The following is an 11,134-nucleotide window of genomic DNA, read 5'->3' as shown; positions in this document are numbered from 1 at the left end:
ATTATAAGAACAAAGATAATGATATTTTATAGAAAGACTGAAAACACTTTTGCTTTTTCAGAGCAAAGAACGAATTTACATTGTTTGTGCCGTATTATACATTCTTATAATCAGGCCAGACTTATAAAAAGGTAGGGCTTTTGTTGTTGTTTGTTTTGAAAAACAGACTCCCCTGGGCTGGCCAACATCACCGTGCTGGGACTCAGACCCGCAGGAGTCTCTCGGTAAAGGCGGCTGGGCGCGTGGTCAGAGAAGTCGTGTCAGCTCATCATGTCCAGACTGCACGGTTCGCTGCTGCCCTCGCTGCGCAGAGCCTCTGCCACATCCCTTCTGAAGACGGACAGGTTCTGGGTGAACCTGCGGAAAGAGGAAGCAAGGGCCTGGGGCAGTGGCAAGGCCACGGCTGCAGGAACCGTGGGCTGAGAGTCGCCATGGAGTTCAGGACCTTGGAGAGGGCCCGAGCTCCAGGCTGAGCTCCTTCCGCCCACTTCCCCTGGCAGCGCTGATCTGCCGGCAGCACCCCGTCCCAGGGCACGGACTTACCACCGCTTACGCTCTCACCATGCTGAGGGGTGTGTCTTGTGGTTATGTTGTTTAAAAATTGTTAAAAGTCAAATGACACATAGAGGTAAGGAATATAAAGAACTGAAGCTCACGTGTCATGTAAGTTCATTTAATCATCATGAGTCTCTCCTAGGTAGGCATTAGTATCTTCATTTTACAGATAAGAAAACTGAACTTGATGGTTGAAAAAGGGAGCACTGGGATAGACTATGGGTTCAAATCCTGGCTCCCCCATGTCTTAGCTGGGTGATCTTGGATGAGAATTCTGAGCCTCCTGTCTTGGTGCCCAATGTGAGAAGCCACCTCACGGGACTGTGGGAAATGAGAATTGACTGGGTGAGCTGAGACAGTGCCTGGAAAGCACTTGGCGTAGTGCCTGGCACATGGGAAACATGCAGCCCTTGCTGGCTGGTGCTCCCCCAAAACGAAGAGGGCTGTCTGGCACTATTTCACAGGACAGCTCGAGAAGTGGCACTAAGATGCCCAAGCCTCAGGTGAAGTGACTTTTCCCATTCGGCACGTCTCTCCCGCTGGCTTTCTGCCTGATGGGGGATCTCGGCAGGGAACAGGCAGTCAGGGGAATGTGTCTGCAGAGCCCACCCAACGTGGCCTTGTCTTAGCAGAGTCCAGGCTGGTGACTCCTCGATATACGTGGCTACTGGGGTGACTGATGACATGCGTTTCAAATGGTACAGCATCTGGATGCTGCCGCTTTTATAAAAGGATGGCAGAGGCAGTTGTTTTTCCTGAAAACATTTTCTTCTACATCTTTTATTATTGTCTGTCTCCTTTACTAGAAGCTCCATGAGGGCAAAAGCCTTGAACAAGTCGTTCACCATTGGTATCCCCAATGCCTGGCACAGAGCAGATTCGCAATAAAATTTTGTGCACTGAATGAATGAATGAATGAATGAATGAATTCAGGCATAGCTAGTAAGTTCGGGTTCCTCTTATTTAGCAACTTATCTGCTTGTGTTGTAAAACCAGCCACTCTTACAGGGCAGGCAGGGAACTAATATTCACTGTGGGTCATATGTCCCTGGTACCATGCTTTACTACCATCTGTCATTTAAATGTCACAACCAGTTACCATCACCTCCATTTTACCGGTGAGAAGACTGAGGACCAGAGAAGGTGATGCCTTACTCGCTGCCGTCCAACCTATAAAGGGCAGGGATAAAATTTAAATTGGAGTCCGTCTGACCCCAAAGCCTGTGCTTCTTCAAATGCCGGGAAGCCTCTCCTTGTCCTTTGTGGCAGATATGAGCTTTCTTCCTTTGACCTTTTCAATGAGTTATTTTTCATATCTCCCCTGTTGGATTATAAACTGCTTAAGGGCAAAGGCTGCGTAGCGCCTAGCACGATGCTTGGAAGAAAGCGAATACGCAGTCATATGCATCGGATGGAACCAAACTGAGCCTAGGGTTGTAAGGTGTGACAGAAAAGCCACATCGATAGCTGTGTTGAGCACAATCCAGTTATTTTCCACAAACCCGGCAGATCCACTGGCCCAGAGATGCTCAGCCTGCTGGGCACCGCTTACCTGTCTCTGTTCTTGACGGACAGGTTCTGCTCCACTCCTTCCATCAAGTTCCTGAAGCACTGGGCAAGGACCTCCTGCTTGGGGAGAGGCTGGCTGTTTATCAGACTTGCCCTCAGTTCGCTGAAGTACTGTCGGGAGACAGAAATGGCGTCAGGGCTGACTCGGACCCTGGGCCTGAAGCGAGCCCTGGGGGAGGGGCTGGACCAGCTCCCATCTGCCCGGGCTCCTAACTCGAGGTCCACTTTGAACTTTCAGTTTCTAGAGCAAACTAAAGCAACAGAGAGAGGCATTCCTAGGTATAAACTGTATTAACCTTTCCCATAAAATCTCTTGCAATAATTATTCTATAGTCCCTGAACAATTTAGGCTGGTTGAGTCCTTCCCGACTCTCCTCTCCGCTAATCACAGATGGGCCGAAACAGGAAGGGTCTCTCAGGCTGCGGGTGACTCGGCCTGAGCACTTGGGGTGACTGAAGGCCAGGCTCAGGGTCCCATCCTCATGCTCCTCAAATTACTGCAGCCTTTGCTCCATGCCCCTGTCCTGCTGGGTTGGGACGGGTCTGCTCTGCTGAGGTGGACACCTGGTCCCAAAGAACCGCACAGCCCCCTTCTCTGCTGGGTCTGTGGTCTTTACACAAACGCGAGCCCTCGTGCTAAACACAGCCTCTAATCACTGGAAGCAGCCTAATTTCGGCACAAAGACAACATTTTGCCAGTCATGTGTTTATCCTTCCAAGCCCAAACAGTGTGATATTTAATTTCCATCATGCATTAAAACAGCTCACATCAAAAACACACATAATTAATATGTAGTCAGACTAATACTTAAATACTATATATCAGAGGCATTAGACTTAAACCTCGATGTCTTCCAGAACAAGATTGGGAATGCACAAAACTACTTATTTTTCCCTTTTATAATGATGCAGTGACTCACACCAAATAGAAAATTATTAGTTTTTCATCCCAAACCATGAAATATTGCCTCCATCAGTAAAGTATAATATTGTGATGTCATAAGCTTTTTCTAAACACTGAATTTGCCCTTATTCCCTCTCAATCATTTTAAAAGAACTGCTCTCTTTTATAGAGCTTGGATTTAAATCACAATAACGCCGAGGGAAGATGGATGGTAGTGCTATTGAATGTGGCTAAAATTGGATACTTCAGCACAGGTGAATGATGAGACAGCTCTTCTCTTTTTGATATATTTTCTTCTTCTATTAGTTTCCTTCTAAGGCTGGGATTTCAGTTTGAATTTTAATGTATGCGGCTGCCTCTAATCTCACTGTCTTTTTCCCCAGTACTATCTTATTGTATAGACAATTCATTCTCCAGAGCAGTAATGCACTGTTCCCCCTGACTGCTGGGGAGACAGGGTGGCTTCGAGAGGAAGCGGGAGAGCTCGGGAGGCGGCCCGGAGCGGCGAGTGCACTTAAGGACTGCAGCCTTCGCTCCTGGAGGACGGGCGCTGGCTCTGTGTTTGGCCCTGAGGGGCGGCTGCCACCACCTAGGGCAGGAGGGATCTCGGGTTTAAAAGAAGGCCAAGGAAGGAGCAGAAGGGAGTATTGCTGAGAATCCCCCTGGAACAGGTGGAGGGCAAAGGGTGAGCCTGCGCATCGCTGAGCAAACCACCCGCCCAGTGCGTGTCGGCTCTGAGTTTCAGAAGAGCTTGTCTTGAGGCCTCTGCGTGCCTGAGGAACAGCTGAGGCTTTGGGGGAACACGGCCTTGCCCTTGGGTGCTCGGCTCCTCCCTCCCCCAGTGACCACCTCCCATGGGCCACCCTGTGGTCACGCTCACCTTCTCATTGAGCAGGACGAGCCCCAGGAGAGGCCTGGACACTGACCACTGGTTCCGACAGTCTTCGAAGACGATGGTGTTCATGAGGACAGACGTCATCTGGAAGACAGGCACATGGAGACATTGATGCCTCGGCTCAGAGTCTCCCCAGTCCCAGCCCCTTTGTGCTCAGCTTCTGCGCCCACATCTTCTCAACAGTCGTGAGGGCTCCTCCCGGACAAACAGCTTTGACTCCGGAACCCTGTAATGCTTCCTGTGGGAACTCTTGGCAAGGACTCCCAGCTTCCCGAGGACGAGTGTCTATCGCCAAAAGCTTCGGTGAGAACCTTCTGAGCGGGCAGAAGTCAGAGGCCAAGAGGATCGGTCTCTGTCCCTCAACCCTGACACGCTTTCCTCTATGCCAAGTCACCAGGCAAAAGCCCAGCTCGCCTTCCTCTCCACCTCAGAGAGGGAAGAATGGGAGACAATCCACACAACCTTGGAATGTCCTGTTTCCTGCTGGCTCAGGCTGTGAAAGGTCCTCATTCATTCTTCATTGACTAATTCACTCACTCACTCACTCTACTGCTACATGTACATACTCATCCATTCCCTTAAATTCAAAGTCTGCAAGACACCTAGGGGAGGGAAGAGAACACAGGCATCTACCAAAGGAGTGAGAAGCTTCCTGAAACAGACACCCTCCCGCCACCCTCCCCCACCACACACACACACAGGGCATTCAGGAACTCGGGCTGGGCAGAGAGCTGTGGGCCTGCGGTGGAGGGAGGCAGGGAGGGATGCTTCGGGATGCTCGAGGAGAAGTCAGGGAAGACCCCGCAGAGGAGGCAGTGTTTAAGGAGTTCATCGCGAACGTGTTCTAAGCAGAGGAGGAGGCTGGGAATGAACACAGTGGGTCCTGCAGCGGGAAAAGGCTCAGTGGGGCCGGACAGAAGAGAGAGGGCCCAGAAGCAAGACCCCAGTGCGAGGCTGGAAGGCCATGCGGCGAACCTGGACCGCACCCTGATGGCAGTGGGAGGCAGTAATGCGTCTGCAGCAAGAGAGGGACACGCTCAGATTTGCACTAAGAAGGATCCCTCTGGGGACATGCTGAATGTGTACTCGTGCAGGTGACAGTAAGGAAGGGACGCCAGAGACGAGGCTGGCAAGCGGTGGTGAAGCGAGCTGCGGTCAGTCTGTCCTCCACGTGGAGCTGATGGTACAATGTCTGCTTCTTGGACTCGTCACCTCCCACCTCTAGCCCTTCCGTTTCCACAGCTCCAGAGCCCCCTCGTCGACGAAGGCAGGAGAAATGGCAATTCTGTGGCAAAGGCTACCACAAACACCACCTCTGACTAGGCTCTGGCGACATCTGGTTGCGTCCTCTGGCTTATTTGCAATCCAATTTACTCTGTGATCTCAGGCAAGTTACTGACCTCTCTCTCTGTGTCTCAGTTTCATTAGCTACAAAGAGGAAAATAATAATCCAGCACCAGGAGGCTCTGAGACTCAAATGAGATGGTGGATCTAAAACGTGCCACGAAGAGCAGAACGTGCTACGGACATCGAAGGTACGCCACGACAACAGCCATGAGCTTCTGTGTCGCTCTAGACGTCAGCCATCGCACGCCCCAGCCACGACAACAGCCATGAGCTTCTGTGTCGCTCTAGACGTCAGCCATCGCACGCCCCAGCCACGACAACAGCCATGAGCTTCTGTGTCGCTCTAGACGTCAGCCATCACACACCCCAGCATCATCAGAGCACTGAGGCTGGCTGCAAATGAAACCTGCCAATTCCTCATTTACTGTGTGTCCGGTCTCTCTGGGGGAGAGGCTAGGACGTAAGCCTGGTGTGCTGAACATCATCTGCCGATCACGTGTTTCTATGTACCATCTAACAAGCCACCTAAAGTCATAGAGCCACAAATTAAATTGACAAGCAAAACTAACAGATCCATGGAGACAGTCTAAAATATTATGGGCTTCACAATGTGAAGGCAGAATGGATATTTTAATGGAAAAGATTAGAGTTAGAGGTACCGAACTCCTCCAGTAACTGACAAAGCATCTTGAAGTGATGTGCCAATTACTTTATACGGTTCTCCCGTGGATTCATTTGTCTGAATGCATGTATTTATGTCTGTAATAAGTAAGGGGATGTTTGAATAAAATACTTTTCTAAAAATAAAGTTGGCTAAAATGGATGATTTTTTTTTTTTTTTTTTACTCTTCCGGAAAGATGGAAATTAGTGAGCAAATCTGCTCAAATGGCGTTGACATGGCAGCTCATTTCCAGAGTTCTTTTCACTAATAGGACGAGAGGGTATGGAGGAGACGGTTCAAACGTGTGGCACGCTACCCTGGAGAAGGGCCCCCCTTTGGAAGCATACGGGGTGAAATGCGTATGTCCGGAATCCTGTTCCAGGTGACGTGGAGCCTCTGGTGGGCTCTCTGTGGTTAACGACGCAAACAAGACTGAAAAGAGAGAGCCCTCGGCGACCCCGCCCCAGTGCGCCCCAGCCCCCAGAGTCACACAGCATCACAGTATGCATGAGCGGGGCCGCCACCCCCCAACTTCTGCTCACTCCCCGTACATTACAGGGGTGGCTGGAATGGCCGCCTCGGTTCACCCAACCCAGGCTGCATCTTCTAGGGCCTGTGTCCGAACGCACACACACGTCAGCCATGTATTATCCTAAGTGGCTGTTCTGCCCACCGGGGAGGGGACCACGGGGGCAGGGGAGTCACGTGGCTTGGGCCACTTAGGAAAGCCACGCCCCACACTGCCTCCGGCACTTCCTCAGTCTCTTTCCTCCTCCCCGCAGGCTCTGGCACGATTTGTAGGAAATGTCTCACGATGAAGCGAAATCGAACGAGGTGGTGTGGTAGGGACAGGCTTTGGAGCCAGAACCGAGGCCAAATCTGGTCCCGCCACGTACTTAACTTGGAGCTCGGACAAGCCATTTATTCTCTGAGCCTTTACTTCCCTACGTATAGGATGGGGGATGGTAACGCCTACTTCGAAGGCACTAACTCTTCCATGGGCCCCAACAGTTCCCCCTGTCCCTTTCCTCCAACTGGTCCCCGGCCTGGCCCAGCGGACTCTCGTGGCTCAAGGAAGGACCCCATTTCATGTCGTGATTATATACAGATAAGTCAGATTATAGTCTCCTCACAATTATCTAACTTCGAGAGAGTCGCAGTCAAAAAAAGAACTTAAAATGGGAGACAATCCAAAAAGCGTCCCTATTTAGGATGGATTTTGAATGATAGTGCTTCTGTTGTTCTGGAAACTTGTAATCTTCCATAGAAAACACAAAGCTACTCTCCAAATCCCTGAGCTGGAAAAATAAAGCAGTGCTGAGTTATCTGTATCCGCCCGCCCCTCCGCCCCTCTCCCGTGCTTCTCCCTAAAGTGGGATGGAGCACAAGCAGCACGAAGCACAGTGGACTTTCCGGCCCAAATGCGCTGGGTCGACTCTCCCTACGGCAAGGTGGTCACTGCATGCTGCCACCTCAGTGCTTCCTGTCCTGCCTCCTGCCGACACAGCATGAGCACCGATGTGCTGTGTGTTGGACGCTTTCGTGCTACATGGTCAGTATGTATTCTTTCTAAGGAAGTTGGAGGCTCAGTGGGTCTAGAAGCCACAGAGCAGGATGGCTGGAAGGAGGTGGCTCGGTGAGTACAGGGCGCTGACGGCAACGGGGTGGGGTAGGAAGACTCGTCTGCGAACTTCTGCGGTGCTGGGACCACGAGGGACTTTTCTCTGTAACCCGGTGCCTAGCATGGCATCTGACACACATTAGGGACATAGGAAATAGCTACTGAATGGAAGAATAAATATATAAAAGGAGGAATGAATGAATGAATGAGAAAGGATGAGTGAAATACCAAGAACTCAAGTATAAAGAGCTAGAGCTGAACAGGGGACTGTACAGAAAACAGAGAAGTTCTGGCCTCAATCAGTGGCTGAAACGTGAAATGGGTAAATATTGAAATTCATACGCTGTTCATTTCCAAGGATCTGGCTTTTTCATGCAGTGCCTGAGAACTCTAGGCCGCCGAAGTCCCCCTAGCCAGCAGCTCCCAGGGAGAGCCCTCCGAGAGGCTTTCAGGTTACAAAGGCCAAAGGCTGAGCACCGCCTCTGCTGACAGCTCTCCCACCCACGAGGAAGCGAAGTGATGCCCGATGACCTTCCTCGCTGCCCAGCAACATTGCTGCCTCCTACGGACAGGCTGAGGCACGTGCACACACTGCCCCTGGCCCTCAGCTAACCCTGACGGAGGGAGGTATCCCCCTCATTTCACAGACTAGGGAGCTGAGATCCCGGGAGTAAGCAACCTGCTCAAGGCGACAGACTATCAGCCACCGAGACGTGAAGTGGAACTAGGACATGTGCACAGAGCTGCCCGAGTCCAGAGGCCGGGCCTGCACCATCGCCCCGGCCTGCTTGCTGCCCGCCGCCCTCACGCTGCCTGACAGTGCCAACCAGGACCCCCGTCGGCCATGGGCAGTGGTGATCGAGGCATTGTGTCTGGCTCCCACTGTGGACTTCTGGAGGGCGCATGGTGTGAGAGGACAGGATGGTTTCTGGGCACAGCTCGGTGGGCGAACCCGATATGCTGCCCACACGTATCTCCTCTGGCCAGCGACTCTGCCATCTGCAGTCCCCGTGATTAGAACCCAGGGCAGCGGTTCTAGAGAGTTTGCAGCAGGCCACCTTGCCACCCACCTAGACATTTTATAAATCTGGTTAACATATTTGCAGCTCTCAAAATGAACCACAGTAAACATTAATTAATAGTCTCTGAAAACTGGCCCATTGAACATTTTCCTAAGAATAATGGCTTCCCTCCCACCAAAAGTACCACGTACACAGCAATTAGCATCACAGAAAACGTCAGGAAATTAAGCTCATTTCCTTTGAGTTATAACATTCCCTGTAAAGTGAATCCTTTTCATTGTTAATGTTTTTTGAGCACACTGAATAATAATACAACTAAGAAATATTTCACAAAGTCCTAAGACGTAGGTGAAGAAATTCAAACTCCTCCCTCTTGCTCCCCATCCATATCAGAAAGCAAAACTGGACCGGACGTGATGACATGAACGCTGACCTACGGGGATCAAACCCAAAATAGCCACAGAGAAAAATCTGTCTTGTCCACAGGTGGTGGAAGGACAGCTTGAGAAGGGCGCTTTGGTTTAGACAAAGGACGGACAGATCCAAGAGAAGGTGAGAGACCAATGCGTAAGTGTCCCTGTGCCTAGATGGGGGGTCGGGGGGTGGGACAGGACAAAGCGAGGATGATCACAGCTGTGACCAAGAGGGCATATCTGCAGAGCGGGGGGCCTCAATCTGTTAGGCGGGGGCCTTAATGGGAATTGGGGTAGGACACAAATGATCTGTGCCTCCGGCCAAGCTGGACTCGATTTTGATGTAATAAGTTGGTGATGTTTTGAAGAACAAGCAATAATAGATGCACCAAGCACTCAGGAGCTGTCTGAGTCTCGGGCCTCCTTGGGCACGTGCAACTGGCCTTTCAGAAGGCTGGTAAGAGAGGGCGGGGGGACGGCTGGCCCTTGCAGCAAGAAAAATAGCAAAACAGAAACCAGATTGCCTGGAGTGTGCGGAAGGAGCCGAAAACGCAGAGAAACCTTCCAGCCATCTCTGCAGCAATTTCTCAAGACCCCGGGCCCTGGCTGAGGGTCCAGGATCTGGAAGGATCCGGAAGGATCTGAATGCGGCCCTAGGAGGAAAGCTTCCGGCTTTTCAGCACTTGTGGAAGCGAGGGAGTTGCTGTCGCTACGAAGCACTGTTCCTGGGGCCCATGAGCGGTAGATATTGAAATATGATCCTCCTCAAATTAGATACCGCCATCTTTAGGGAAAAGGAATCAATTGTTCTCTTCGTCTGCTGTCTACCGATGTGGTGTTTGTGGAATGTTATGAAAAATGAAAGTAATGAACAAATAAGCATATATTTCCCTGCCTGGATCAACCAAGCTCCACCATTTAAGGTACATTAAATCTTTTAATATCTGTACATATTAAGCACATTTTTAAGTTCTTATACGTCTTTGTAGCCTCATAATGGAAGCGAGTATATAGCACTTTAAATGAAAAAAAAAAAAATCAAATGAAATGCAAGATGAGGTGAGCCTCTTTTTTAAAGAAACAAGATTGCAATCAATTATGGGTGACCCATTCTCCTCCGGCAAACCCTTTGGGAGTCCTGCCTACTTGGCCTTCGCAGAGTGCTAGCTTTGCTTAAAAAAAAAAAAAAAAAAAAAAAAGCAGAAAAAAACCCTTATTACCAATAAAGATACTGCAGGACCGGTTAACTCAGCGTGCTCTGCTCATACGTTAGCGCCACACGCTTCACATATAAACCGACAGCCCCGCCCCCTTACAGAAAGTTAAAGGATGCTTTTTCTCCAAGTGATAAATGGACTAGAATATTTAAAAACTCTTCTATCCATTGTAAAGTCTAAGGAAATACACAACCTAGTTTTGCTGTTGTTTCAATTTTCTCCATTACCGACATTACCCCTAGTTCTCTAAACATTTATTTGAATCATAGTTTACCGGGGAAAGAATTACCTGCCAGCCTCCTAGCTTATCAGAAAGAAGATAAAGTTGGGATGAAACTTCAGGATTAATTAATTGAGAGGACTGCACGTAATGTGTCTATTCGGAGTGTTACAGCGCCCATCACAATGAAAACAGTTTTATTTTCCACGGTTGAAATAAATTATAATAAATAATTCATTTCAATGGCAGAGATGTACTGGAGAGCAACAGCAACAAAATTGACTATACTACAGTGAGTCTCATTCTTGAATCTTCATTATCCATTTGAAACTTTTTACGAGTGGTAAATCATATTTCAAGTGGCTGCAGATCTCATAAAGCAGCTTGCTGCATTAAAATAACACCAGAAAACCTGGGGCACTGGAAGGCTGCGGGGTTCGCCACTCAGCACTATTTGAGAACCTCTTTCTCACTCTCCTCTCACCAACGTCAAACAGAACACTTTTCAGTTTGATGTAAAAATTAAGCATCCCTTGTCAAAAGTACCATCTACATTTCCTGTGGGCAGAAATATTGGGAAAATCTGTATGTAGAGGAATAGCTTTTAACTCCAAAGCCATTTGCCTCCAATTTTTATTCAAGTGACACTGTCATTTCTTGTATTGCCTGAATGATGGCCATACAGTCCGGTTCTAGAACTAATGGCCTA

At 49.6% G+C, this 11,134-nt stretch overlaps 1 protein-coding gene across 5 annotated transcripts in view; it reads right to left on the bottom strand.

The window, feature by feature from the left end:
* Positions 1 to 6: 6 nt before the first annotated feature.
* The window catches only part of RANBP17 (RAN binding protein 17), a 245,233-nt gene continuing 234,105 nt past the window's right edge, over positions 7 to 11,134 (bottom strand). For all 5 annotated transcript variants that reach the window (XM_025043079.1, XM_006906589.3, XM_025043080.1 and 2 more), the window contains 3 exons: positions 3,909 to 4,007; positions 2,108 to 2,235; positions 7 to 357 (listed from right to left, as the gene is read on the bottom strand). In XM_025043079.1, coding sequence (XP_024898847.1) covers positions 261 to 357; positions 2,108 to 2,235; positions 3,909 to 4,007 — 324 coding nt within the window. In that variant the 3' untranslated portion in view covers positions 7 to 260. The remainder of the gene's footprint in view (positions 358 to 2,107; positions 2,236 to 3,908; positions 4,008 to 11,134) is intronic.

This window comes from Pteropus alecto, unplaced genomic scaffold (assembly GCF_000325575.1).
Source record: "Pteropus alecto unplaced genomic scaffold, ASM32557v1 scaffold40, whole genome shotgun sequence".
NCBI lineage: Eukaryota > Metazoa > Chordata > Mammalia > Chiroptera > Pteropodidae > Pteropus > Pteropus alecto.
The sequence above is the reverse complement of the archived record's forward strand: the minus strand, read 5'-3'. Positions and strand labels throughout refer to the sequence as shown.